Source organism: Chaetomium tenue (genome assembly GCF_020726465.1).
Source record: "Chaetomium tenue strain MPI-SDFR-AT-0079 chromosome Unknown F5144scaffold_4, whole genome shotgun sequence".
Lineage (NCBI taxonomy): Eukaryota > Fungi > Ascomycota > Sordariomycetes > Sordariales > Chaetomiaceae > Chaetomium > Chaetomium tenue.
Window position 1 is genome coordinate 1,181,086 of NW_027117332.1, and position 19,976 is coordinate 1,201,061.

General features: G+C 57.3%; 7 protein-coding genes across 7 annotated transcripts; 3 read left to right on the forward strand and 4 right to left on the reverse strand.

Annotated features, from left to right (window-relative positions):
- Nucleotides 1-1,958: 1,958 nt before the first annotated feature.
- On the reverse strand, nt 1,959-3,894 carry F5144DRAFT_620661 (ZIP zinc transporter-domain-containing protein). Its single transcript, XM_066792030.1, has 3 exons — nt 3,398-3,894; nt 2,710-3,326; nt 1,959-2,642 (listed from the first exon to the last, which is right to left on the reverse strand). Exons 1-3 carry the CDS (start codon nt 3,548-3,550, stop codon nt 2,144-2,146), a joined length of 1,269 nt encoding a protein of 422 aa, XP_066642751.1. The 5' UTR covers nt 3,551-3,894; the 3' UTR covers nt 1,959-2,143.
- A 399-nt stretch (nt 3,895-4,293) lies between these two features.
- F5144DRAFT_602420 (UVI-1) lies at nt 4,294-5,072 on the reverse strand (the record flags this gene model as incomplete). The annotated part of the gene is made up of 4 exons (XM_066791202.1): nt 4,294-4,416; nt 4,481-4,603; nt 4,663-4,818; nt 4,878-5,072. 4 exons carry the CDS (start codon nt 5,070-5,072, stop codon nt 4,294-4,296), a joined length of 597 nt encoding a protein of 198 aa, XP_066642752.1.
- A 1,694-nt stretch (nt 5,073-6,766) lies between these two features.
- On the reverse strand, nt 6,767-7,919 carry F5144DRAFT_620662 (glycoside hydrolase superfamily; the record flags this gene model as incomplete). Its single annotated transcript, XM_066792031.1, has 3 exons — nt 7,649-7,919; nt 7,084-7,572; nt 6,767-7,054 (listed from the first exon to the last, which is right to left on the reverse strand). Exons 1-3 carry the CDS (start codon nt 7,850-7,852, stop codon nt 6,767-6,769), a joined length of 981 nt encoding a protein of 326 aa, XP_066642753.1. The 5' UTR covers nt 7,853-7,919.
- Nucleotides 7,920-9,946: 2,027 nt separating this feature from the next.
- F5144DRAFT_547699 (pyridoxamine 5'-phosphate oxidase-domain-containing protein) lies at nt 9,947-10,909 on the forward strand (the record flags this gene model as incomplete). The annotated part of the gene is made up of 2 exons (XM_066787489.1): nt 9,947-10,249; nt 10,328-10,909. The coding sequence occupies 2 exons, from the start codon at nt 9,947-9,949 to the stop codon at nt 10,907-10,909; spliced, it is 885 nt and encodes a 294-aa protein (XP_066642754.1).
- A 2,062-nt stretch (nt 10,910-12,971) lies between these two features.
- F5144DRAFT_629604 (uncharacterized protein) lies at nt 12,972-15,166 on the forward strand (the record flags this gene model as incomplete). The annotated part of the gene is made up of 2 exons (XM_066792387.1): nt 12,972-13,789; nt 13,870-15,166. Exons 1-2 carry the CDS (start codon nt 13,455-13,457, stop codon nt 15,164-15,166), a joined length of 1,632 nt encoding a protein of 543 aa, XP_066642755.1. The 5' UTR covers nt 12,972-13,454.
- A 1,390-nt stretch (nt 15,167-16,556) lies between these two features.
- F5144DRAFT_226160 (RNA polymerase) lies at nt 16,557-17,545 on the reverse strand. Its single transcript, XM_066783171.1, has 3 exons — nt 17,357-17,545; nt 17,197-17,279; nt 16,557-17,133 (listed from the first exon to the last, which is right to left on the reverse strand). The coding sequence occupies exons 1-3, from the start codon at nt 17,447-17,449 to the stop codon at nt 16,605-16,607; spliced, it is 705 nt and encodes a 234-aa protein (XP_066642756.1). The 5' UTR covers nt 17,450-17,545; the 3' UTR covers nt 16,557-16,604.
- A 699-nt stretch (nt 17,546-18,244) lies between these two features.
- On the forward strand, nt 18,245-19,910 carry F5144DRAFT_488931 (uncharacterized protein; the record flags this gene model as incomplete). Its single annotated transcript, XM_066785694.1, has 3 exons — nt 18,245-18,388; nt 18,499-19,653; nt 19,710-19,910. 3 exons carry the CDS (start codon nt 18,245-18,247, stop codon nt 19,908-19,910), a joined length of 1,500 nt encoding a protein of 499 aa, XP_066642757.1.
- Between the last annotated feature and the right edge of the window lie 66 nt (nt 19,911-19,976).

The window sequence follows — 19,976 nt, forward strand, 5'->3', positions numbered from 1 at the left end:
GGCGAATGCGCCCATAGCGTGCGTGGTTGAAAGGGCGGGATGTGGCCCTGCAGCGCTTCCTTGGCCGCACTAGCTGCACATCCGGCAGCCCCAAAGGAGGGGCCCTCAAGGTGCTTCCAGGTTCGGGCCAGGCTCGTGCCAGGCATCAAGCACACAATTCAACCTGGAAAGTGGGGTTGCCGTGGCCATCGGTTGGCTACTTCCGTCGATTGTCACGATTGCATGATGACTGTTCTCAACACTCGCACGTATGCCTCGTCGTCAGCCGAGTGAGAAACCCTTTAAATACGCGGTGGCACGACAGCACGGGGTGGTAGATTACATGCATCCATCTCCCGCCAAAGCCTCACGCCGCCCAAAGCGTTGGGTGTACAGGTGCTCAGGTTATGGTACCTAAGGTACCTAGGCAGGTATTGTGTCACAGGCGCTCGCTCTCTCTTTCCCTCCCATGACGGAAACGGTTGACGAAATCGATCTGGGCTCCACAATGTCCAACTGGCCCTAGCACGCAGCACCCTAGCCGTTCCTGGGGGCTTGGCATCCTTGTCACCTTGTCTGGGGAAAGGCGTAGAGCTCCCCTGTCCGATTCTCGGATGACAAACTCACAAACTGGCGAGCTAACAAACTGTTCAGTTCAGCCTCAACCTCGAATCCCACTCGCGGCGCTGGTTTGCATGATCAATGCTGTCCGGATACGGTATAGCTCGTGTGACCGTCACTGGCAAAACTGGCTATCAATAGCCGCCCTGTGGCGGATGTCGATGCCGTCCAGCTGCCCGGGTCCGGTGTCGGACGGGCGAGAGCCGGGACGCGTGGGCCATCCGCTCCTCACGGTTGCCGGCCGGCGACCCAATTGGGCCAGCCAGCCCTGTCTCGATCCCCGCACCCTCTCCGCATCCATCCGCTTTTTTTTCAATGTTCTGGGGACTGCTGTCGATGACATCGACACGCGGCAGTATAAGACAAACATAGAACCGAAACGAACTGTCTCGATCGTAACGGAAGACAACCTTCGCCGTGCCAGGATCAGTGACAGCTTACACAAGAACCTCCTACACTCGAGCCGCACGGAGCCATCCTTCCCGTTTCAACAGCCCTAGTGAACTAATACGTAGGTAGCCGAGCCGAGCCACCTCGTGAACCGTCAAAAAAAGACCAACCCTCGCTAGCAGCCACCTTTGGAGGCTTAGTGCCGACCTGCCGCGTGGGTTCTCGGATCCATCGCATCGCGTCGCGGCTCGAGAATCGAGCACGGGTCTTGAGATTGTTGGAGTCATCGGGCAACCTAGCAACCCACCCACTCCGCAGCGATGCGGACTTCTTGGTAGCGGGACCCCACACACCACCCGCTAAGACGGCATGGATCCACGTTGCGTCCATGCCGCTTTTTTTTTTTTTCCTACTATGTACATGTCTGCACCCGGGGGCCTGGGACGGTTTGTCGAGTGTGCACACTCGGCATCCTGTCGTCATAGTGTAAGCCGTTGAGAGAGGGTGGGTGTGCATCATCCCAGGCAATGATCGACCTCAACGAGTGCGAGAGCCAGTCCGAGTGGGTGGTAGCCCAACAGAAAGCCGTTTGTCGTCTGGATTTGGGGGTCGCGAATTAGCGACCGGGGGTTGCGCCTTTCTGTCGACATGTCTGTCTCGTTTCAAACAACCTTAAAAGAAACCCCTGCACTGAGTCAGGCGCGCCTTTGGGCCCCTTTGGCTGCTAACCGACCTCGAGGACCCACCATGGTGGACGTGGCTGATGCGCCCGTGCTGCTTCTGCTTTGTCAGAACCCGTCTTAATAATCCACTCGCATCAGTATCACAACCCTGGGTCGGGTCATCACTGGCTCGTCGTTGCTCCGCGTCGAAATTTTCGAGGTTCCACGACAAGATGCGGCTGGAAATGGCTCCGCACGTTGGCCCAGCACTGAGGAGCCGAGTCATCGTTCATCGAAGGGAATGGATGGCATAATTAAACAATTCTAGTATCCAAGCCTCCTAAATGCTACCTCGGCGGCAATGCCGACGCTGGCCGTCCATGACTCTCAATCCTCTAACATGGCGTGACTCTAATCAACCCAATTACCAACTCTATAGCCTCTCTACCCAACGACATGGTATACTCCCAAACAACAGTCACATCAATCCCTCAGTCATGCCACGAGATGTACAGCATGATGCCCGCGCCCGCGAAGATGGCCGCAAACTGCACCAGCGTCTTGCGCAGCTCGGCCGCCTTGTTGGGGCCCGTCTCGAGCAGCTCGGGGATGACGGCCACGGTGCCGACGTAGAGGAACGTGCCGGCCGTGAACGGCAGCAGCATGTCGCCCCAGGTCAGGCTGGTGCCCCAGAGGCCGCCGCGCATGCTCATGGCCGCGCCGTCCGCATCACCACCACCCCCGCCGCCGAACTCTTGCACCGCAATGCCGATGAGGGTGCCGAGCAGGGCGCCGATGGCGGTGACGAACTGCGCGCCCATGGCCTGGCGCTTGGTGAAACCCGATTGGACGAGCAGGGCAAAGTCGCCGACCTCGTGCGGGATCTCGTGGAAGAAGACGGCGACGGTGGTGGTGGCGCCGATGGTGGGGGATGCGTAGAAGGATGCCGACATGGCCAGACCGTCGGTGATGTTGTGCGTGAAGTCGGCGCTGCGAGGGAGTTAGCATCATCACCCCGTGGAACCATGGTCCCAGTAGAAAGAATCCTCCCACGTACATCATGTTCAACAACCCGCCTAGCTTAACCGACGGATTAACCTCCTTCTCCACCTCCTTACCCCCCTCCTTACCCTCCTCCCCCTTCTTCCCCTTCCTCAACCTCACCCCCTCGGTCTCCCCCCCCTCCACCGCACTTGACTTCCCTTCCCCATCCCCATGCACATGCCCAACATGCCCATGCCCATGATCATGCCCCCCCACACCCCCCGTCGCGATCCTCAACCCCTTATCCATGCCCACGAACACCAAAAACCCCACCAACACCGCCACCCCCAACAACAAATTCCGATTCGGCTCCACCAGCACCAACCTGACCCTCTCGGGCTCATCCTCCCCCAAAAAGATCTCCGGCAGCAAATGAAACAGCGTATCCCCCAACAGCCCCCCCACCGCAAACGCCACCATGACGGACAGCGACGCCGGGTCGATGTTGGTCGGGCACAGGGCCAGCAGGAAGTTGGGCGGGCCCGAGATGTAGAGGGTCGCGAGCAGCGCGTTGATGGCCGGGTGCGAGGAGGGGAACAGCGTGGTGAAGAGGCGGGTGGTCAGGGAGGGGGGGTGCGCGGCGTGGGCGGTCGCTTTGAGGGTGGAGAGGTGCGTGATGATGGGGCATTCCTGTTTTTAGGGGGGGAGGGGGTGGTTAGTGGTTAGTTTGTTGGGGGGAGGGGGGGGAAGGGGTTACGAACTTGTAGTTGGGCGTCGAGGTCGGCGAGGGAGAGGGTGTCGGGGGAAGGTGTCACGGTTTTGTCGGCGGTGGTGTTGGCCCATGCTGCGAGGGTAAAGGTCGCGACGAGCACAAAGGCCGCGGCGCGGGTGCGCCGGAGCGGGAGGAGGGCCATCGCGGCGGATTGCGCGGGGCAATTGGGGTGTTGCGGGATGTTGGCCGCAACGGTGTCGGGATGGGATGAGGAATGAAAAAGGGGTCGCGTGTGTGTATTGTGAAGTTGTGAAGTGGATCAGAGGCCAGCTGGTCGAAATTGGCAGGAGGATGCTTTTTGCCAAGCCCCGGACCCGTAGGGCTGAGCCTGGAATCCGGGGCATGATCAGATAGGGAAGTCACAGAGGTCGATCCCTCGAGTCAATCTTTGGCATTGTGAGTCGTTGTCGCGGGCCCGAAACTGTTTGGTTTCTTTACATTCAGTGTCACTTGGGCCCCAATTAATCATGGTGTAAACCGGGTATTTGTGGCTCTGGGCAACAGGTTCCAGGTACTCGGAACGCATAATGGCGGGTCATTAATTAACAGTTACCAAGATGCTACCCTGCCATTATTCGAAACCCCAAATATGCCAGGGAAGCAGGGAGAATATCACCTCTCACATTGTCCTCTACAGGTTGCTCGAGATGGCTATTTGCACTCGAGGTACATACATACTTGCATGAAGCACATATACATATATCTTTTCTGTTCACTAGCATTGAACCTCTTCGCTGGCAACCTGGGTACCTAGGTATTTACAGCGAATCCCCAAGTATTGTGCCTGTGTCCATATCTTGCCCGCCTGGCCACTGTGCACCTCAGGTACTACCGTCCTAAACAGCACGTTTGGCCGCGCTTAACTGCAAATCGCTCCGCTCCCCATTAAGCGCCGAGGCCGTCATACTTGTTGATGCAGAGGCTGAGGGTCGCATCCAGGGAGTTGGCCTCGGACTCGAGGTCCCTAGCGCGGCTCTCCACCAGGTTGATTAGTGTGATGGCGATTGTCTAGGGTACGTTATCACGTTAATGTTATTCGGCGACCAACTTCGGGCGTGGTAGGGATACTAACGTCAACAACACCCTCAACGTTGCGGAGGGCAGTAGCCACGGGCTGGCCAACGAGAGGGATTTGCTCGAGGAGTCCAGCCTTGCCGATCAGGATGTTGAGCAGTATTTGGTAAACACTGACCATCTAGAAACCGTTAGTTAAACGAAAAGCCATGCATGAAAACAGGACGTGGATAAAGCTACCTCGCGGTAAGCGTTGAAAACCAGGTCGGCATCAGGCCCACGCCTAGCTATGCCGGCAGGAATCCTACCCCTACGCTGAACGGGGTCGGTCCCAGGGAGCTGAGAAATCAACACGTTGGCAGTCGAGACAATGTCGTTGAAGCCTGTGATGAGCGTCTGCTATGTGTTAGAGGACGAAGGCCGTGTTCTGGAAAGCGACGTAGGGGAAGACATACCGGGAAAGGGCCCTGGCCGATGACGATCAAGGGGGCATTGAGGATAGTAATGCTCTGGGCCGGGGCCTGGAGCTCTGCGCCCTTATCGGTGATCGATTTGATGCTATCAGCGATCTGCTGGGGCGTGGCGGCCGCGTTGACAGCCGCTGCCATCAGTGCGACGGCACCGGTAACGAGGGAGCGGAGGGAAACCATGTTTGAGGTGTTGGTTGAAGGCGCCTGAGGTCTGAAGCCTGAGAGAATATGCTGGAGGTTTTGAGTCGACAGGAAAGTGAACTGTGAGGATGCTGGGAATCAATGGTTGGCGACATACACTTGACCATGACGGAGGACGGCCTTTTTGTAGACGACCGGCAGAACCGCCCCGCCCTCTGAGTTTCTGATCAACTCAACATCTCCACGACAAGCGCTGAGGGATTGGATCGGTCTGTCAGAGTTGACTTGATCGGCGACCAGAACCCGCCAGGCCGTCATATCACCAAGCGAAAGGTCGTGTCGATCAGTGAATGGTGCCAGGGGATGTGAGCTAGTCTAGTAGTGTAGTGGTCTAAGTCCAGTCGCTGTCCGAATATCCCGGTGCCATCAGTTCCTTACGCTGATGCGTGATTTCCCGTCCTTTGTTGATACCTATCTATATATACATACATTAGTCTGGCTCGGGCGTGTGGAATCTCGACGTAGCCGTCGAAGACCCGATCTAAGTTGGATATTTTCTATAACCTACGACGCGACAAGTTACTAGATCCTAAGATCATAGACGGCTTGTGGAGACCTGTAAAGGGACCGGCCGGGCCAAGAACATGTTGGCGCCGGCGATCAGAAATCAGGGTCCTCATGTACAAGGGCTTTCCTCCTCTTGGCTTCCCAGACACTGCCAGAGTCTCAGATCTCGGTGATGCCAAGAGTGATGAGCGGCTTCGCGTCGTGAGACATCGAGCGATTCCCCACACTAGACTATGGACTAGACCCAAAACACACCTGTCTTTCAGCTCTTCCTATCCGATTAAAAAAAAGGCGCTAGCAAAAAGGTTGACGATCCGCTTGACCCTTTTCCTCCTAAGCACACTCATCATTGCTCGCTCTCGTTCAGCTGTCTCCGTTTTAGGTAGGATCATCAATCTCCACAAGATCCGCTGAGACCCATGGCAACGGGCGGTCACATCATCACTCGGATGCGGGCGGGTGAAGCGGAAGACGAGAGTCGAGCGGTCAGCCGGACGGTCCAGCCCAGGGCATTGCCCGGAAAGGCTTCCCAAAGGCATACAGCTTTTGCCAGAGCTCGTGAGCGACGTGAGCGTCAGCGGAAACGGCGGGTGGCTCCTGCAACGACTGTAGTATACAAGGAGGCTTCCCTCTGAGTATATGGGAGAGGGAGTTTTGGAAGATACGGCTACTGACCGCGGCGGCACAGTATGTATGTACCTATCCCTAGCCTATGTGCTGATGACGGTACCCAGTTGCCCAAAGAAGTATGGCCTATCAAGGTACGTCGACTAGCGGCGTCATGCCACTGATTCAACGACTCATGTGATGTTTAAGGCCGGGGATCCAGCCGGCCTCTCCCGCGCCGATCGATCAACGACTTGGGGCACTCTGCCCCTGTTCGTGGTTTGTTGCATGTGTCTAGTCAGATCTGCTGTCCAGCCCACTTAACAAGGTGAGGTACCTGCTGTGTGGGCACGTCAAGAGACTTGTCACACAGCTTGTCTGATCCTCGAGCCGTACAACCACACATTATACAGAAGGATACCTCCGACGGCCTTGCATCCCGTGAGAGTACCCAATTTAGCTCAAAGGCCATAGGTAGGTAATGACCGAACTAGTTCTGCCTCGAAGACAGCAACAACGCTGCAGCACTATTACTAACTTGCCCGATACCCTATGCTCGCTCACTCGGCATCGCACGCATCACCGTCCCCCTCGGCCTCCTCAACCCCGTCGCACGAAATATCAAAAAGCGGCTTTGTCCCCAGCCCCTCCCCAAGAATCCCAAAGCTGGGCACTGGCGTCCCTTTCCCAGCATCACGCAGCGTATACCACCACACATCCACCTTCCCAAACAACCCACAGCCCACGTCCCGCCAAAACCTCCTCGCATTCTCCGCCGACGGCACCGCCTTATTCACCGTCTCCCCACTAACCGGAAACCCCGTCTCCGTCACCCACACCGGCTTCCCCTTCCCCTTCCCACCACCACCCCCCTCACCACCGCCCTCTCAAACAACCCGCTCTCCTCCCCCACCCCATTCTCCACCGCCCCCTCCCAATACCCATACGCATCCATCCCCACAAAATCCACCGCCTCCAGCACCGCCCTATTCCCCTCCCCCACCCACTCCCCCCACGTATCCACATGCCCAACCCTCACCCCCTCCAACGCCGTCCCCCGCACCGCCTCCCTCACCCGCCCAATATACCTTACCATCTCCTCCGCGGTGGCGCCGCCCGCCGCGGCGCTGGCGTCGTGCGCCCGGCCCGTGGGCGAGGACCGGTACAGGTCCTCGCTGCCGACGGATATGCCGATGACGAGGTCGGTGAAGGCGTCGCGGTATGTGGTGATGGCGGAGTGGAGAGCGGCGAGTTCGTTGGTGAAGGCGGTGTTGCCGGCGGAGGCCCAGAGGCCGAGGAGGAGGGTCGTGTTGGTGGCGATGGCGGCGGGGATGGCGGTGGTGGGGTGGGAGGGGGTGCCCCATTGCTGGAGGGGGGGGCTAGTTTGGGGGTTGGGGTTGGGGCTGGGGGGTGAGGGTGAGGCTGGGAGGGGGGTGGCTTACGACCATGGTGTAGAGGCGCGCGCTGTTGAAGCCGGTCCCTGGTGCGCCTTGGAGGTTTTGGGCGGCTTTGAACTCGGCTTCGAAGTCGGATTGCATTTTGGGAGAGTTGTCCGTGAAGAAGGCGCCGTAGTTGAAGCCTTGGTGGGCGGCTCGGGCGGAGGAGAAGGCGGCGGCGAGGGCCGCGAGGCCTAGAGTGAGTCGCATCGTAAAGGTAATGGACGTTCAAGGCGTGGTGCTGTAGAGGGTTTGCCCTGGTTTAGATAACCTACGAAGTCGGTTCAGGGGAACTTTGGAAGTTCCAGGATATACTTTGGGTACCGGGCCGAGAAGAACGAAAGGGGAGGGAATGATTTTATATACAAAAGAATATTTAGCGGGCGAGTCAACCTCGGCCACGCCTGCATCCTAGAGCCAAGTACCATCAAAGGCCACAGGGGAGTCAGTAGAGTGTGATCATGCGAGTTTGGTTCAACGATGCTAGAAATCCATGTGACGAGCACGATGGGAGAGACGAAGGGGGTTTGTGGTGGCCCATGACCAAGGAGACAACGAGCAGGTGCACCAAGATGTTTTCATCTCATACTCACGGTGGCTGAGAGAGTCAATCTTGATGACTGACGGGGAACACGACCAGCCACGCTGGCTTGGCCATGTGTTGAACAACCAGACAGCAAGGGGGTTGCAGTTGCGGTCACGGTGATAGTAATCGAAAGAACCACAGGGGCAGATGATCGACTACCTTTGTAGACGATACAGCATACATAAGAAGCCATCTGATATCCAACGTGATGCTGATAAAGTTCCTATAGTGGACGAAACTGGCTTTCTTCTCTTTTTGAACCATCAGTAAATTTATACGGTGGATTTGTTGACCTTAGGTATGTACCTAAGCCCGTTTACTACCAGCCAGCTCGTCAGCCCCAGCAGGGAGGCTCGGTAAATCGAGGTCACTCTGTCGAACATTACCAAGCCTCCCCCTCGATGACCCCTCTCAAGTCTCAACCGTCACAGCTTCCTAGTTACTGAACTCCCTACGATTTTGGATGGCGCGGGTGGTGCGGAACGGCCTGGGGGCCTTTTGTTGGTTTGGCCTAGCCAACTCGGTTTGTAAGAGAAGATTGGGAGTGTGATTTCAGGCAAACTAGTAAAAGAAAGTAACAAAACGAAACCAGTGGTATTTCCCAGTTTCGAACCGGGGACCTTAATGCCGCCGGGCCCAGGAGTACGTATGTACGGAACCGGGGTCCGCCGCATCCAAGTTTTAACAACCCGACCACACCGTTGATGCTACCACTGCATCACAGGCCAATTTTCTGGTTTCGTTGAAGACAATGAGCGTGAAACTAGCTTATCGACCCCCAATTAGGGCCAACAAAAGGTTCACACTTCACTTCACATCTTAACACCCACCCGCCATGACCATCACCCCCATTGCAACAACCACAACTTGGTTAAAGTAAAACAGTTATAATTGGGCTCTACGGAAAGGACTAGCTCCATTCTCCTAGCCAGGTACTTTTTTTTTACTAGGCAATAAGTTTCCTGCCTGCGTTCCCACTCGAGATGGCGATATAAGGGCATTCATTCATTTAGGTTGTCTTGCCCGTTTCTGGGATATATAACTTAGAAAAGGTTGGCTAGGTAGGTATTTAATTCGTCAATAATTGCTGTTAGTATGTAAAGTCAAGATCAAAATGAGTATGATGACATGTAAGTGAGGAAATGTTGCAGTTATGTCATCTAGGTACTTGGTAACTCTCTTGTTTTCTTGCCAGCAGGTCGGCGGTCACAATCTTTTCTAATGGCCCGATGTTACGAGAATTTCAACATCAAATTTCCAGACTATGTACATCTTCCGTACATGTACGAAATACATAGCGTGGCGAGCTGGGGAGATCCGAGACATGGCTTAAACATGGCTTGGGAGTGAGACAGTACTTGGATCATGGATGTGCATGAAACGTGCCACCGGTACCCACCCCCGCAAACAGGCGAGTTATCCCGTAGCCCCGCATCGAACGAGATGGAGTCATGAACCTCCCATGATCCGCTCTCACGTTTTCAGAGCGTCACCCATTCAAGCTTTTAGGTAACAGCCAAATATTTGGGGTCTAGACGCGCATGGCACCGGGGGAACCTTTCCATTCCTCGCCCTCAACTAGACTGCTGGCGATCAACCCTCCCTTCCCGACTTCCTCACCCACACCAACTCCGATCCCGACTACAACCACCACAACCACAACCATCACCCCCGAAACCAAAACCAACTCCCAAACCAACCATCCCCCCTCCCCAAAAATGCCCCCCACCCGCGCCCCCTGGCGCGCCCCCTTCCTCGAACACCTCAGCCTAACCGCCTCCCCAACCTTCACCCTCGCCACCCTCCACCCAGCAGCCACCCCTCCCCCCTCTACCTCTCCCTCTACCACCGCACCACCACCACCACCACTCCTCCCCCGCGCACGCACCTGCGTCTTCCGCGGCCTGTGGGCCTCAGACAGCTTCCTCTCCACCAACACCCGCAACCCGGCGCCGCGCAACCCGCCGGGGTGGTATGAGTCGGATTTGCCGGTGTTCACGACGGATGTGAGGTCGGGGAAGGTGGGTGGGGGGGAGTTGGGGGTTGGGTCTGGGGGTTTTGGGGTTGGGGCTGGGGTTGGGGCTGGGGTTGGGTCAGAGTTGACGACGCCGACGACGACGACCGGGGGCGGCGGGGTCGTGGAGGCTGTGTTCTGGGTAGATCACCCGCGGGCGCGCACGCAGTGGCGGGTGAGGGGCCGGGCGTGGGTGTTGGCGGGGGATGTGGATGGGGAGGGGGAGGGGTCGAGGATGGTGAGGGGGGTTTTGGAGGGGAGGATGAGGAGGTTGGGAGGGTTGGAGGGGAAGGGAGAGGAGGAGGAGGGGAGTGGGAGGGAGACGGCGGGATGGAGCTTTGCGAGGGAGGTGACGGCGCATTTTGGGAATCTGAGTCCCCTGATGAGGGGCTCGTTCAGGGCGCCGCCGCCGGGGACACCGTTGGCGGCATATCATGCGGGAGAGGGGGAGGAGTTGGGACAGAGGGTGGATGATTTGGAGGATGAGGCTGCGAGGAGGGATTTCAGGGTTGTGGTGATCGTGCCGGAGGAAGTGGATCAGGTGGACTTGAGGGATGAGTTGCATGCAAGGAGGTGGTTGTATGTGTATCGTGGTCTAGATGGCGTGTCAAAGCTGCCCGGGGGGGAGATCATCGGGGAGTGGGAGAAGGTTGAGGTCTGGCCGTGAGCCAAGATGGCTGGTCCGAGTCAAGGGCTTCTCACGGGGGAAGGCGGCAGCAGGTGACCAGAGACATTATCCTCCAGAGGAGGGATCAACCTGCGAAGTTCAACCAGCGGATTACCGTTTACCCCTTTCGAGTCCAGACTGTGCCAAGCCCACCTCTCACTCACTCTCTTATCACTCCCCACGTGTGAGCAAGGGTCGCCTTCCTTCTGGTTGCTAGGCGTAACATGGCCTGAGGTTAATTTGTCAATACGCATGCAATCCTCTCCGTGCGCAGTAATTGTTGATCACCACATCAACTCACCGAAGAGAACGTCAACAGGGAGCAAGGGTCTGGGCCGTCGACAGCCGAGTCCATGGCTGGCTACACCATAACGGCCGCTTGTTGGAAGTGGATCCGGCCAAGGTCAAGGCACGGTTAATTAACTGCCCGACGTTTCTGAGCGTTATGGAAGAGATCGTCAGTTTGCTAAACATGCAGAGATGATGGTCTCGGGGATCCAACTTGGATTTGAACTTGCCGTTGCATCCAAGGACCTTTCTCGGCATTCAGTCAGCATGATGGCGATAAATGTCATGATCAACGTTAGATGCAAAAGGTTGAAACACAGTGGAATCTGTGGCTTGCCTCTGAGCTTGCTTCGAAGAGAGCACAGACGCCGAAATTACAGGCATCCATGTAGGTTCACAAGCACGCAAGCAGGCAAGTTCACAGAAGAGGAAGGCGCAATGGCATTTTGTTGAGTTTTCTAATCGACGCTAGTGAACGTTTTCCTTTTCTTTGCCATCCTTTCACCCTTCATCCCTTCATGGTTTCATTCAAGCACTCCCAAGAAACGCCAAGATTTTGAAGACCCGGCTGCCCGGTGCCAGGCTCGCTCCCAATCACACCTCTGAAAGGAGCCAGTCAAATAGGCCGTCACCACTTCCAATCCGGGGTAGCCCGTCATCAATGTCGCCCCCCACGCGGATTGTCGCTCGAAGCACGCGATGGTGGCACGGCGAGGTTGGATTGACATTGATGAAGCAACGGTCCGGTGGATTGCCGGGAAGATCTGCTCATTGGAGGATCCATTCCATCATCACCTACCATCCTTGAAGCGTCGCCCGGTTATCTTTCGCTAACCCAGATCGGATCAGGAGACTCGGGTGCGCTTTACCCCGCGTCACACCCACGAGGGTTGCCCTCTCCAAGAGGCAGGTCTCTGCTCGGTCAACCGTGCAGAGCATGTGTTGTTGACAGCGCTTCTGTGGAAGCCAAGCCGCCCGCCCCCTCACGCCGCTCCGACGCACACGCGCGCCCGAGTTTCGAAAGTTTTGCAACGAGACGAAAACAACGCAGCCATGATCCCTGTCCGGTGCCGAAATGAGAACTCGGCCGGTGCAAGTGCCGGCTCCACCGCGCAAGAATTCACCAGAGATCGGATTTTCTCGTGGTCAGGCAGGTATTCGTATCTCACAAGCTGCTCCTGCTGTGGCCCCGTGTGAGGAGGATCAACACAAGAAAAGCTCACCGCTTGGTGTCGTGTTCATGCTGAACTGCCGTGCCCGCCACATGGGGCTGACATGAGCAGCAACCCCGCGGTTGTGGTGCCTCGAACGTGCGCAACCGAGCTCCGCCATCGCCCAGCAGTGGAGTTGGCGAGTTGATAAGGCGACGCAAAAGGCGGGACGGGTCATGCGCATGCTTCCTATGCATCAACAGTCCACAGCCAAACCGAATTGGCAGCGGTAAGATAAGTCAGCCACTTACACCGCCGCCGCCCGGTACAATGCCAACTCAACCATGCTTACCGAGTACCAGCACGCTCCTTCGCTGCTTGGTGACGTTGGGTTGGCTTGGGTGACGCGGGATGCGGCGGCATCCTAGGAAAGTTACACGCATATCACAGGAGACCCGCCTCTCAGGATTTGCGATTTAGCGAAACTGAGAGTGGCCCACACCCACTGGCCCTGGGATCCCATGCGCTCGGCAGGATGGATAGAGCCCATGCAGCGTTTTACGGCTGCGGCAGGCAGCCTTTGCCGCAGCCCACTCGGCCGTCCGGCCTCACCCTGAGGCCTTGCGTGCATATTATTAGTCCAGACCCTCCCGACTCCACGGCCGGGCTCTTCTTGTTGCCCTGCCCTGCCCTGCCTTGCACATGCTCGTTCTCCGTCTCACGTCTCTCTCATCCGGTCGAACAAAGTTTTCGAATTCACGCCTGACCCTCCCCCTCACCTAGACATCTGCCCCCCACGAGCCGCAACCCGGACACTCGCTCTCACAATCACATTGTTTACTTGTATGCTGCGACCCGCCCGGTCCCGTTATTCCCGGCAGCCGAGCACACGAAAAGCAACACCACCAATCCGACGTCATTGTGCCTGCAGCGCCGTTGACTTACCCGAGACTCTGGGACGATCGAGGACGAACCCAGAAAAACCACCTGACGAGGTGTTTGCAGATACCGGACTAAGATAGGGGGAACACAACCCAACCCCCCCGCCGTTCCTCCTTGCAGTGCAGGATGACGAACGCGGCGTGTCCAGAGCGCTAACCGCTTCCATGGCGCTGTATTCGGATCCCCCGCCCTTACGACCCTTCAGCGAGGTCAAGCCGACGTTGCTGGTGTGCTGGTGGATCACCAGCTTCTGCGCTGTCATCATCGCACTGAGGGTCATTGGGCGGTTCATCCGGTCCGAGAAGTTGTTTAGCGAGGACAAGACCGCTGCCCTGGCGCTGGTACCTTTGTTCCTGCGAATGGGCTGCGTTCATGTCATCCTAATTTATGGCACCAATAACGTCCGCCTAGAAGGGGCCGAACTTTCGGACGACGAACTCCACAATAGGTCCGTCGCGAGTGGCTTGGTTCTCCTGAGCAGGGTATTCTACGCCGCGACGTATGTGTGACGTCTTCTTCAAACCCTCTCGGCACCGCTGAACTCTAAAAAAGCTAACCGTTGTGTGTTGTTGCTTGCAGTCTTTGGATCCTCAAGTATGCCATCCTCGAATTTTTCAGGAGGCTCAACATCACTTGGAGACGGACATATGACTTGGCTCTGATGTTCATCCGTGGCCTCCTCATCACGACCTTCATCGCCGTCCTGATAAGTGACGTAGCTGAATGCCAGCCTACCTATCAATACTGGCAGGTACTCCCTGATCCAGGCGGCCAATGCCGTCAGGGATACGCACAACTCTTGACCATGGCCGTCTGCAACATCGTGACGGACTTGTCCCTGGTCATGTTCCCCGTCCCTGTCATTCTTAGCAGCTCCATGAGCGCGAAGCGCAAGTTGCAGCTCGTGCTGCTCTTTTCCCTCAGCATCGCCCCCGTCATTGTCACAATTTACCGGGTGCCACACATCATCGACGAACAGGGAAGCCAGCAAACCCGATCCCTCTACGCTTCCATCGAACTACTCTTCGCAACCGCTGCAGCCAACACCCTCGTACTAGGATCGTTTGTCCGCGACCGAGGCGTCAAGAAGCGAAGATTCAAATACGACTCTGTCGCCGCGGTCTCTGTCGACCACTCATCCGCCTCCGAATCCCGACGACCAACCGCCCTCCGACACTGGGGTAGCGACGAGGACCTCGTGCGAGACCTAGGCCTAGGCGTGGCGCCCGAGCTGCGCGACGCGCACCCCTCGCCGACGGAGAACCGCCAGTACATTCCCGCCCCGCGCGCCGCCATGCACCAGGACATGAACGCCTGGCGCTTCCCGGGCTACGACGGACCCGGCCTCCCCCGCACGAGCGACGACCCCGCCGGCAACAAATCCACCCGCAGCGACTCGACTGCCACCCACCGCCGCGTCTCCTTCTTCGACTACGGCGGCCTGCTCGACGACCAACCCCCGCCGACGGCGACCACCATAGGTACAGCACCAAAGCTCCCGCGCGCGAGCTCCTCCCTGTCGGGCAGCGACGGCTCGCCGATGCGGAGGCCCGAGCCCGCTGTCCCCGCGAGCGGGAGCGGGTTCCGCAGGGGCTCGGCCGCGCTGCTGCAGGATCTGGGCGGCTTCCTGGTGCCGCCCGGCGCGAAGGGTGCGTCGAGATCGGCGAAGCCGAGGACGAGGAGTGGAAGCAGTCTGTCGCCGATCAAGCAGGCGAGGAAGGAGGAGGAGTCGAGATCCCCGCCGCCGCAGCCGAGATCATCGCCGCCGGCGCCACCGCCGGCGCCACAGCCACGGGATGGGGATGGGGAGTGGACGGGGGCGCCGCGGCTAATGGATGTGGGTGGGTTGTTGGGGACGGGGGAGCGGGGAGGTTGAGTTGGTCTGGGAGGGAGGGGGAAGGGGTGGGGTGGCTTCTACTTTTTAGGGGGTGAGGAAACAGGGTTGGGGGAGGGTTATTGTGAATCTGATCAAGAGGCGTTTTAGGGGGTGCCGCATAGAATGGGTTGGCCGGCTTGAGAGTTGGGATTAGATGGAAAGGGCGTTGGGGATTTTGCTTGACACGACATTTACGGGGGGTGAACGAACATCACCCCAGGGTGGTATATTTGCGCATTTTTCGGGTGGCACATCGCGGACTGTACCTACGGGTGCGGGCACAGATTGGGTCTGGTTATGGTTGGCTGGTTGTCACTGGAGGGGTGGTGGGTGTGGGGAAGCGTGTGCTGGGTGGACTTCTTCTTTTGTCACTCTGGTTGCTTTCACGTGCGATATACCCCCGGCAGCAATGCCGCTCTTGCTTCGGTTTATGAAGATATACCTGATGTAGCTAAACATCATCATAACGTAAAGATAATAACTATTACGTTTGGAGATTTAGATATTACCTCGCGACCGAGGAAAGAGAATGCGGTGGCAGTTTATGTGATCGGCACTCGATGTGTCTTTGCCTGAGACTCCATGTGCTTTAACACCCTACCATCTAGCTCCGAGGGTGGGAATTGAACGCGATGCGGGTCGTTTACAGCATCATGTTGTTCTAGTTCTACACCAAACTACTGAGATGAACCCAGAGCCCATCTGCTTTAGCAAGGAGCTCATCCCGTAGGGGTAACTATCGTAGACCAGAGCCGTTACTCAACCTTGGTGAGAGAAAAGGAGGAGGGGATCCGTGGCAATGGTGTGTCAGGCGTCCCAGGTGCCAGCGGTGGTCCATATGACAAGTCTCTCTCATACTGCGCTGATATAGACACGCCACCCGCCTTGGGGAGGAGGACGGGGTTTGCGGTTTGTGTTCCGCTAGAGAACAGGTTAATTGGCGAGGGAGTGGGGACGGCATTCAGGTTCATCCAGGTGCACGCCCACAATCACTAGCAGAAGGTAGATTGAATAGCTACGACTACCTAGTGAAGGACAGGTACAGTGGCGGTCGGTCGTGCAATGAGGGCACCGAGCTGGTGGCTGGCTGCCCTCACTCCGATCCGTAATGCCTTCTACCGCATGCTATCGGACATTATTATCCATTTGTCATGTGACCACCCGTCTTGACGCACATGAGCCAGCAAACGAGGCCATGCCGTGTCCCTCCGCCCGAGACGGCGGAGAGACCGAATCATGGCGATGCTTCTACAAACCCCTCCCCAAACGCCGCAGAATATGAGAAAATGCAAACCCCAACCAGCCTGATCGAAACGCAAACGCCCTCTTTTGGTTTAGTTTAGTTTCGGGGCAATCAACAATCGGGGGCTTTGCATGCCCCTCCCGTGTGATGCCCCTCCCCACGTGATCAACTCCCCGCCGTCTCAGATCTCCCGCCTCATACGCACAGACGATAACTAGCATACCGCCCTGCGGTCTCACTCGTCCGTATAATCTTGACGACTTGACCCTTCTTAAGCCCCAGGTAGCGTGCGATGGGGTCCTTAGACAGGATACGCGGCAGCTGGGTCTCCTTGAGGCGGTAGCGCTTGAGCAGGGCGGTCTTCTCCTCGCGGCTGAGCAGGACGTGCTTGGGCACCAGCTCGTGGTGGGTGATGTTGACGAGGAGGTCCTCCTCGAGGAAGCACTCGATGAGGGTGTACTGGGAGGTGACGGTCATGACCTTGCGGGCCTGGGCGGAGAGGGCCACGGCGGTTACGAGGATGCCGGCCTTGAAGTTGTTGGTGTCGCAGTGCTCGACGAACTTCTTCATGACGTTGATGCCGATGGAGGCCTTTTCTGGGCAGAACTCGACCCAGATGGTGCCGCACTCCGGGGCAGGGTCGGGGTTGGAGGGGGTTGGAGGCGGGGTGAATTTCTTGATCATCGACTCGGATGGACGGGCGGAGAACTGCATCTTTGAGCGGCTAATTAGGAGGAACGGAAGGGTTAGCGATGTGCGCGCAGTCGATGGAAACAATGCGGCGTACTTGGGACTGCCGTCGTCATTTGTGTATTCCAAGCGGAACCGGTCGAGAGAGATCTTGACCTCGTCTTCAGCCAGTTCGTAGCCCTGCAACATTAGGAGTTAGCATTCCGACCCCCGACACCCGACAAAGAAAGCGAGTCCGTGGCCTCAGCGTTGCGTACTCTATCCTGCACCATCTCGTGGATTGTCCTCCAGGATCGCCACAGGCGCGTAACCTCCTTCGCGTGCACGCTGGCGCTGCTCTCTTCCTCCATGGTTTGTGATGTTAAGAAATTAGATGGGGTCGGTTTAGAATTAGGGTAGAGTTCGGTGGAAAGCGTTGTGGTCGCTGGCAATAATTGTGTAGGTTCGCGAGAGTTGATGTTGCGACGATGACCACAGGATGCTTTGAAAGAAGCGTCGCGACGACGCTCAAAAAAATGCGGCTTTGATGCCGCATGGCTGCAGATGGGTCCGGCAACGATTGGCTGTTACGCGTACGGAGGCGTGGGGCTAGCTAGTTGCATAAGTACATTGCCATGGCTCGTTTGTGGGGTACAAAATACATACCTAGATAGATATCCAAACAAGCCAAATAAGAAACCTTGCATTGTAGTTAAGCTAGTTATTTGCACCAGGTTCTCCTCCCATATTTTGGGCCAACGGAATGACGATGATTATTTTATCGCAATCGAGAGAACAGCTCAGAGGTTGAGATCAAGACCGGTGGGGTGGGAAAGTACACTGTGGAGGTCGGATTGCATCTCCGTTATCCAAATAATCGAATATTCACCGCGGCTTTTATGCTTGGTAGATGCATACTCATGGGCCTATGTGCATGAGAAAGGCCACGGCGGCCAGAATCGCCGAAATTTTGGTGATCCATGGGTAATTTTGGTGGACCATCCCATCTTGCCGTCGTTGTCAAGAGGATCGAAGGCCACAAATTCGCTATTCGGAGGGCACCTTCTCACCTGCCTGTCTCCGCTCTCTTCTCTTCTTCCTCCAACGATTACCATATAGTTACTTACGACTCTATTCATTCCTCAATTTCTCGATTTCTATTCGAAATGGCTACCGAAACCGCTTCCCCGGCTGCGGCCAACACCAACACCACCGAGACCGTCACCAAGGTCTCCAGGCCAGACGAGGAGGCCTACAAGAAGGACCTGTCAAAACTCCAGAAAGAGCACGATGACGCCCTTAGCCGATTCGTATGTGCAGACCACCCGCATTTGCCTCTGATCAGCTTCTCCCTCCATCTTCTTCTCTATTCCCATCATCAATCAGCGCAAACAGAACTGACTTTGTGTGTCCGCTACAGAATGCCGCCAAGGCCAAGCTCGACAGCGCTTTGCCCAAGCAAGGACAGGAAAGCCCCCTACAGGCACGGAAGAAGGCGTTGCAAGCCCAGGTCGACGAAATCCGCGCGAAGCAGGGCTCTGGAAAAACTGCCCGATCCGGAAAGCTGGACCAAATAAAGTCCCTCGATGAGCAACTTCGCCGTCGCATCACCGAGCAGAACGCCGCCCGTTCCAAGGTCGCTTTCAAGAGCGTCGAGGAGATCGACGCCAAGATCAAGGAGCTCGAGCGGGACGTCGAGAGCGGTAAGATGAAGTTGGTTGAGGAGAAGAAGGCTCTTGCCGAGGTCAGCAGCCTGCGGAAGCTCCGCAAGAACTTTTCCGTCTTCGACAATGACCAGAAGGCCATCGACGATCTCAAGCAGAAGATCAAGGAGATCAAGGACAGCATGGAAAACCCCGAGGCCAAGGCCCTGAGCGAGGAGTATAGCAAAGTCCAGGCGGAGCTAACCTCGGTCAGAGCGGAGATAGATTCCGTCTTTGGCAACCTGACTGCTCTGCGCAACGAGAAATCCGAGCTCCACAGCGCGCAGCAGGGGACCTGGTTGGCGCTTAAGAAGCTCAAGGATGACTACCACACTCAACGCAAGGCCGCCATGAAGTGGGAGCGCGAGGTGAGGGAGAAGCGCCGGGAACGCGAGCAGGCAGAGCGCGACCGCATTGCCAAGGAACGCAAGATGGCTCGGGCTCAGGAGATGCTGGCCGAGGCCAGCGACCCGGCTTTTGCGGAGCAGATCCGCCGCGCCAACAACCTGGTGCGCTTCTTCGACCCGACCCACGCCGTCGAGGAGAAGGCGCCCCTGCTCGCTGACAAGGGCCTCGGCGCGTCCGCCCAGCGCAAGGTCGACGCCACCGGCTTCGAGGGCATGAAGCTCGTGCGCAAGGAGGACCGGGAGGAGGATTACCTCCCCGCCGTTAAGAAGGGCAAGAAGGGGAAGAAGAGCCAGACCACTGAGGCTTCCGCCTCGAAGTTCAGCTGCCCGCCGTCCGTGATCGAAGACTGCACCTTCGTGGGCGTCAACCCGCCCATGAGCGCGGCCGAAGTGCCCGAGGTCATTGAGAAGGTCAAGGGCAAGATTGCGCAGTGGAAGGCTGACCAGCCGATCCAGACGCAAAAGGTACGCCGACGATATCTTTTTACCCGCGCACGACCATATTGCTAACCCCCGCCTAGAACATTGACAAGGCCAAGAAGGAGATTGAGCGCCTCGAGGCCGAGGAAGCGAACGCCAACTCTGGCTCCAACACGCCCAAGGAGGCGAACGGCCAGAAGGGCGACGCCGACCAGGCTGTCACCGACGCCGCGGAGAAGGTCGCCGAGGTTTCGCTCACCGAGGCGAGCGAGGCGCCCAAGGAGGTCGAGGCCACCGCTTAGGCCCCAGAGCAGCAAGCGAACACCAGCCGGCCACGCAGCGCCTCGGCCTATCTCTCCGCTACCAGC

Excerpts from the sequence above, each read along its gene's own strand:
- F5144DRAFT_620661 (XM_066792030.1), bottom strand. The coding sequence starts at position 3,550 with ATGGCCCTCCTCCCGCTCCGGCGCACCCGCGCCGCGGCCTTTGTGCTC. Across the intron at positions 3,327-3,397 it reads ACCTCGACGCCCAACTACAA|GAATGCCCCATCATCACGCA; the intron begins GTTCGTAACCCC and ends CCCTAAAAACAG. Across the intron at positions 2,643-2,709 it reads GGCGGGTTGTTGAACATGAT|CGCCGACTTCACGCACAACA; the intron begins GTACGTGGGAGG and ends ACTCCCTCGCAG.
- F5144DRAFT_226160 (XM_066783171.1), bottom strand. The coding sequence starts at position 17,449 with ATGGAGGAAGAGAGCAGCGCCAGCGTGCACGCGAAGGAGGTTACGCGC. Across the intron at positions 17,280-17,356 it reads ACGAGATGGTGCAGGATAGA|GGCTACGAACTGGCTGAAGA; the intron begins GTACGCAACGCT and ends CTAATGTTGCAG. Across the intron at positions 17,134-17,196 it reads AATGACGACGGCAGTCCCAA|CCGCTCAAAGATGCAGTTCT; the intron begins GTACGCCGCATT and ends CCTCCTAATTAG.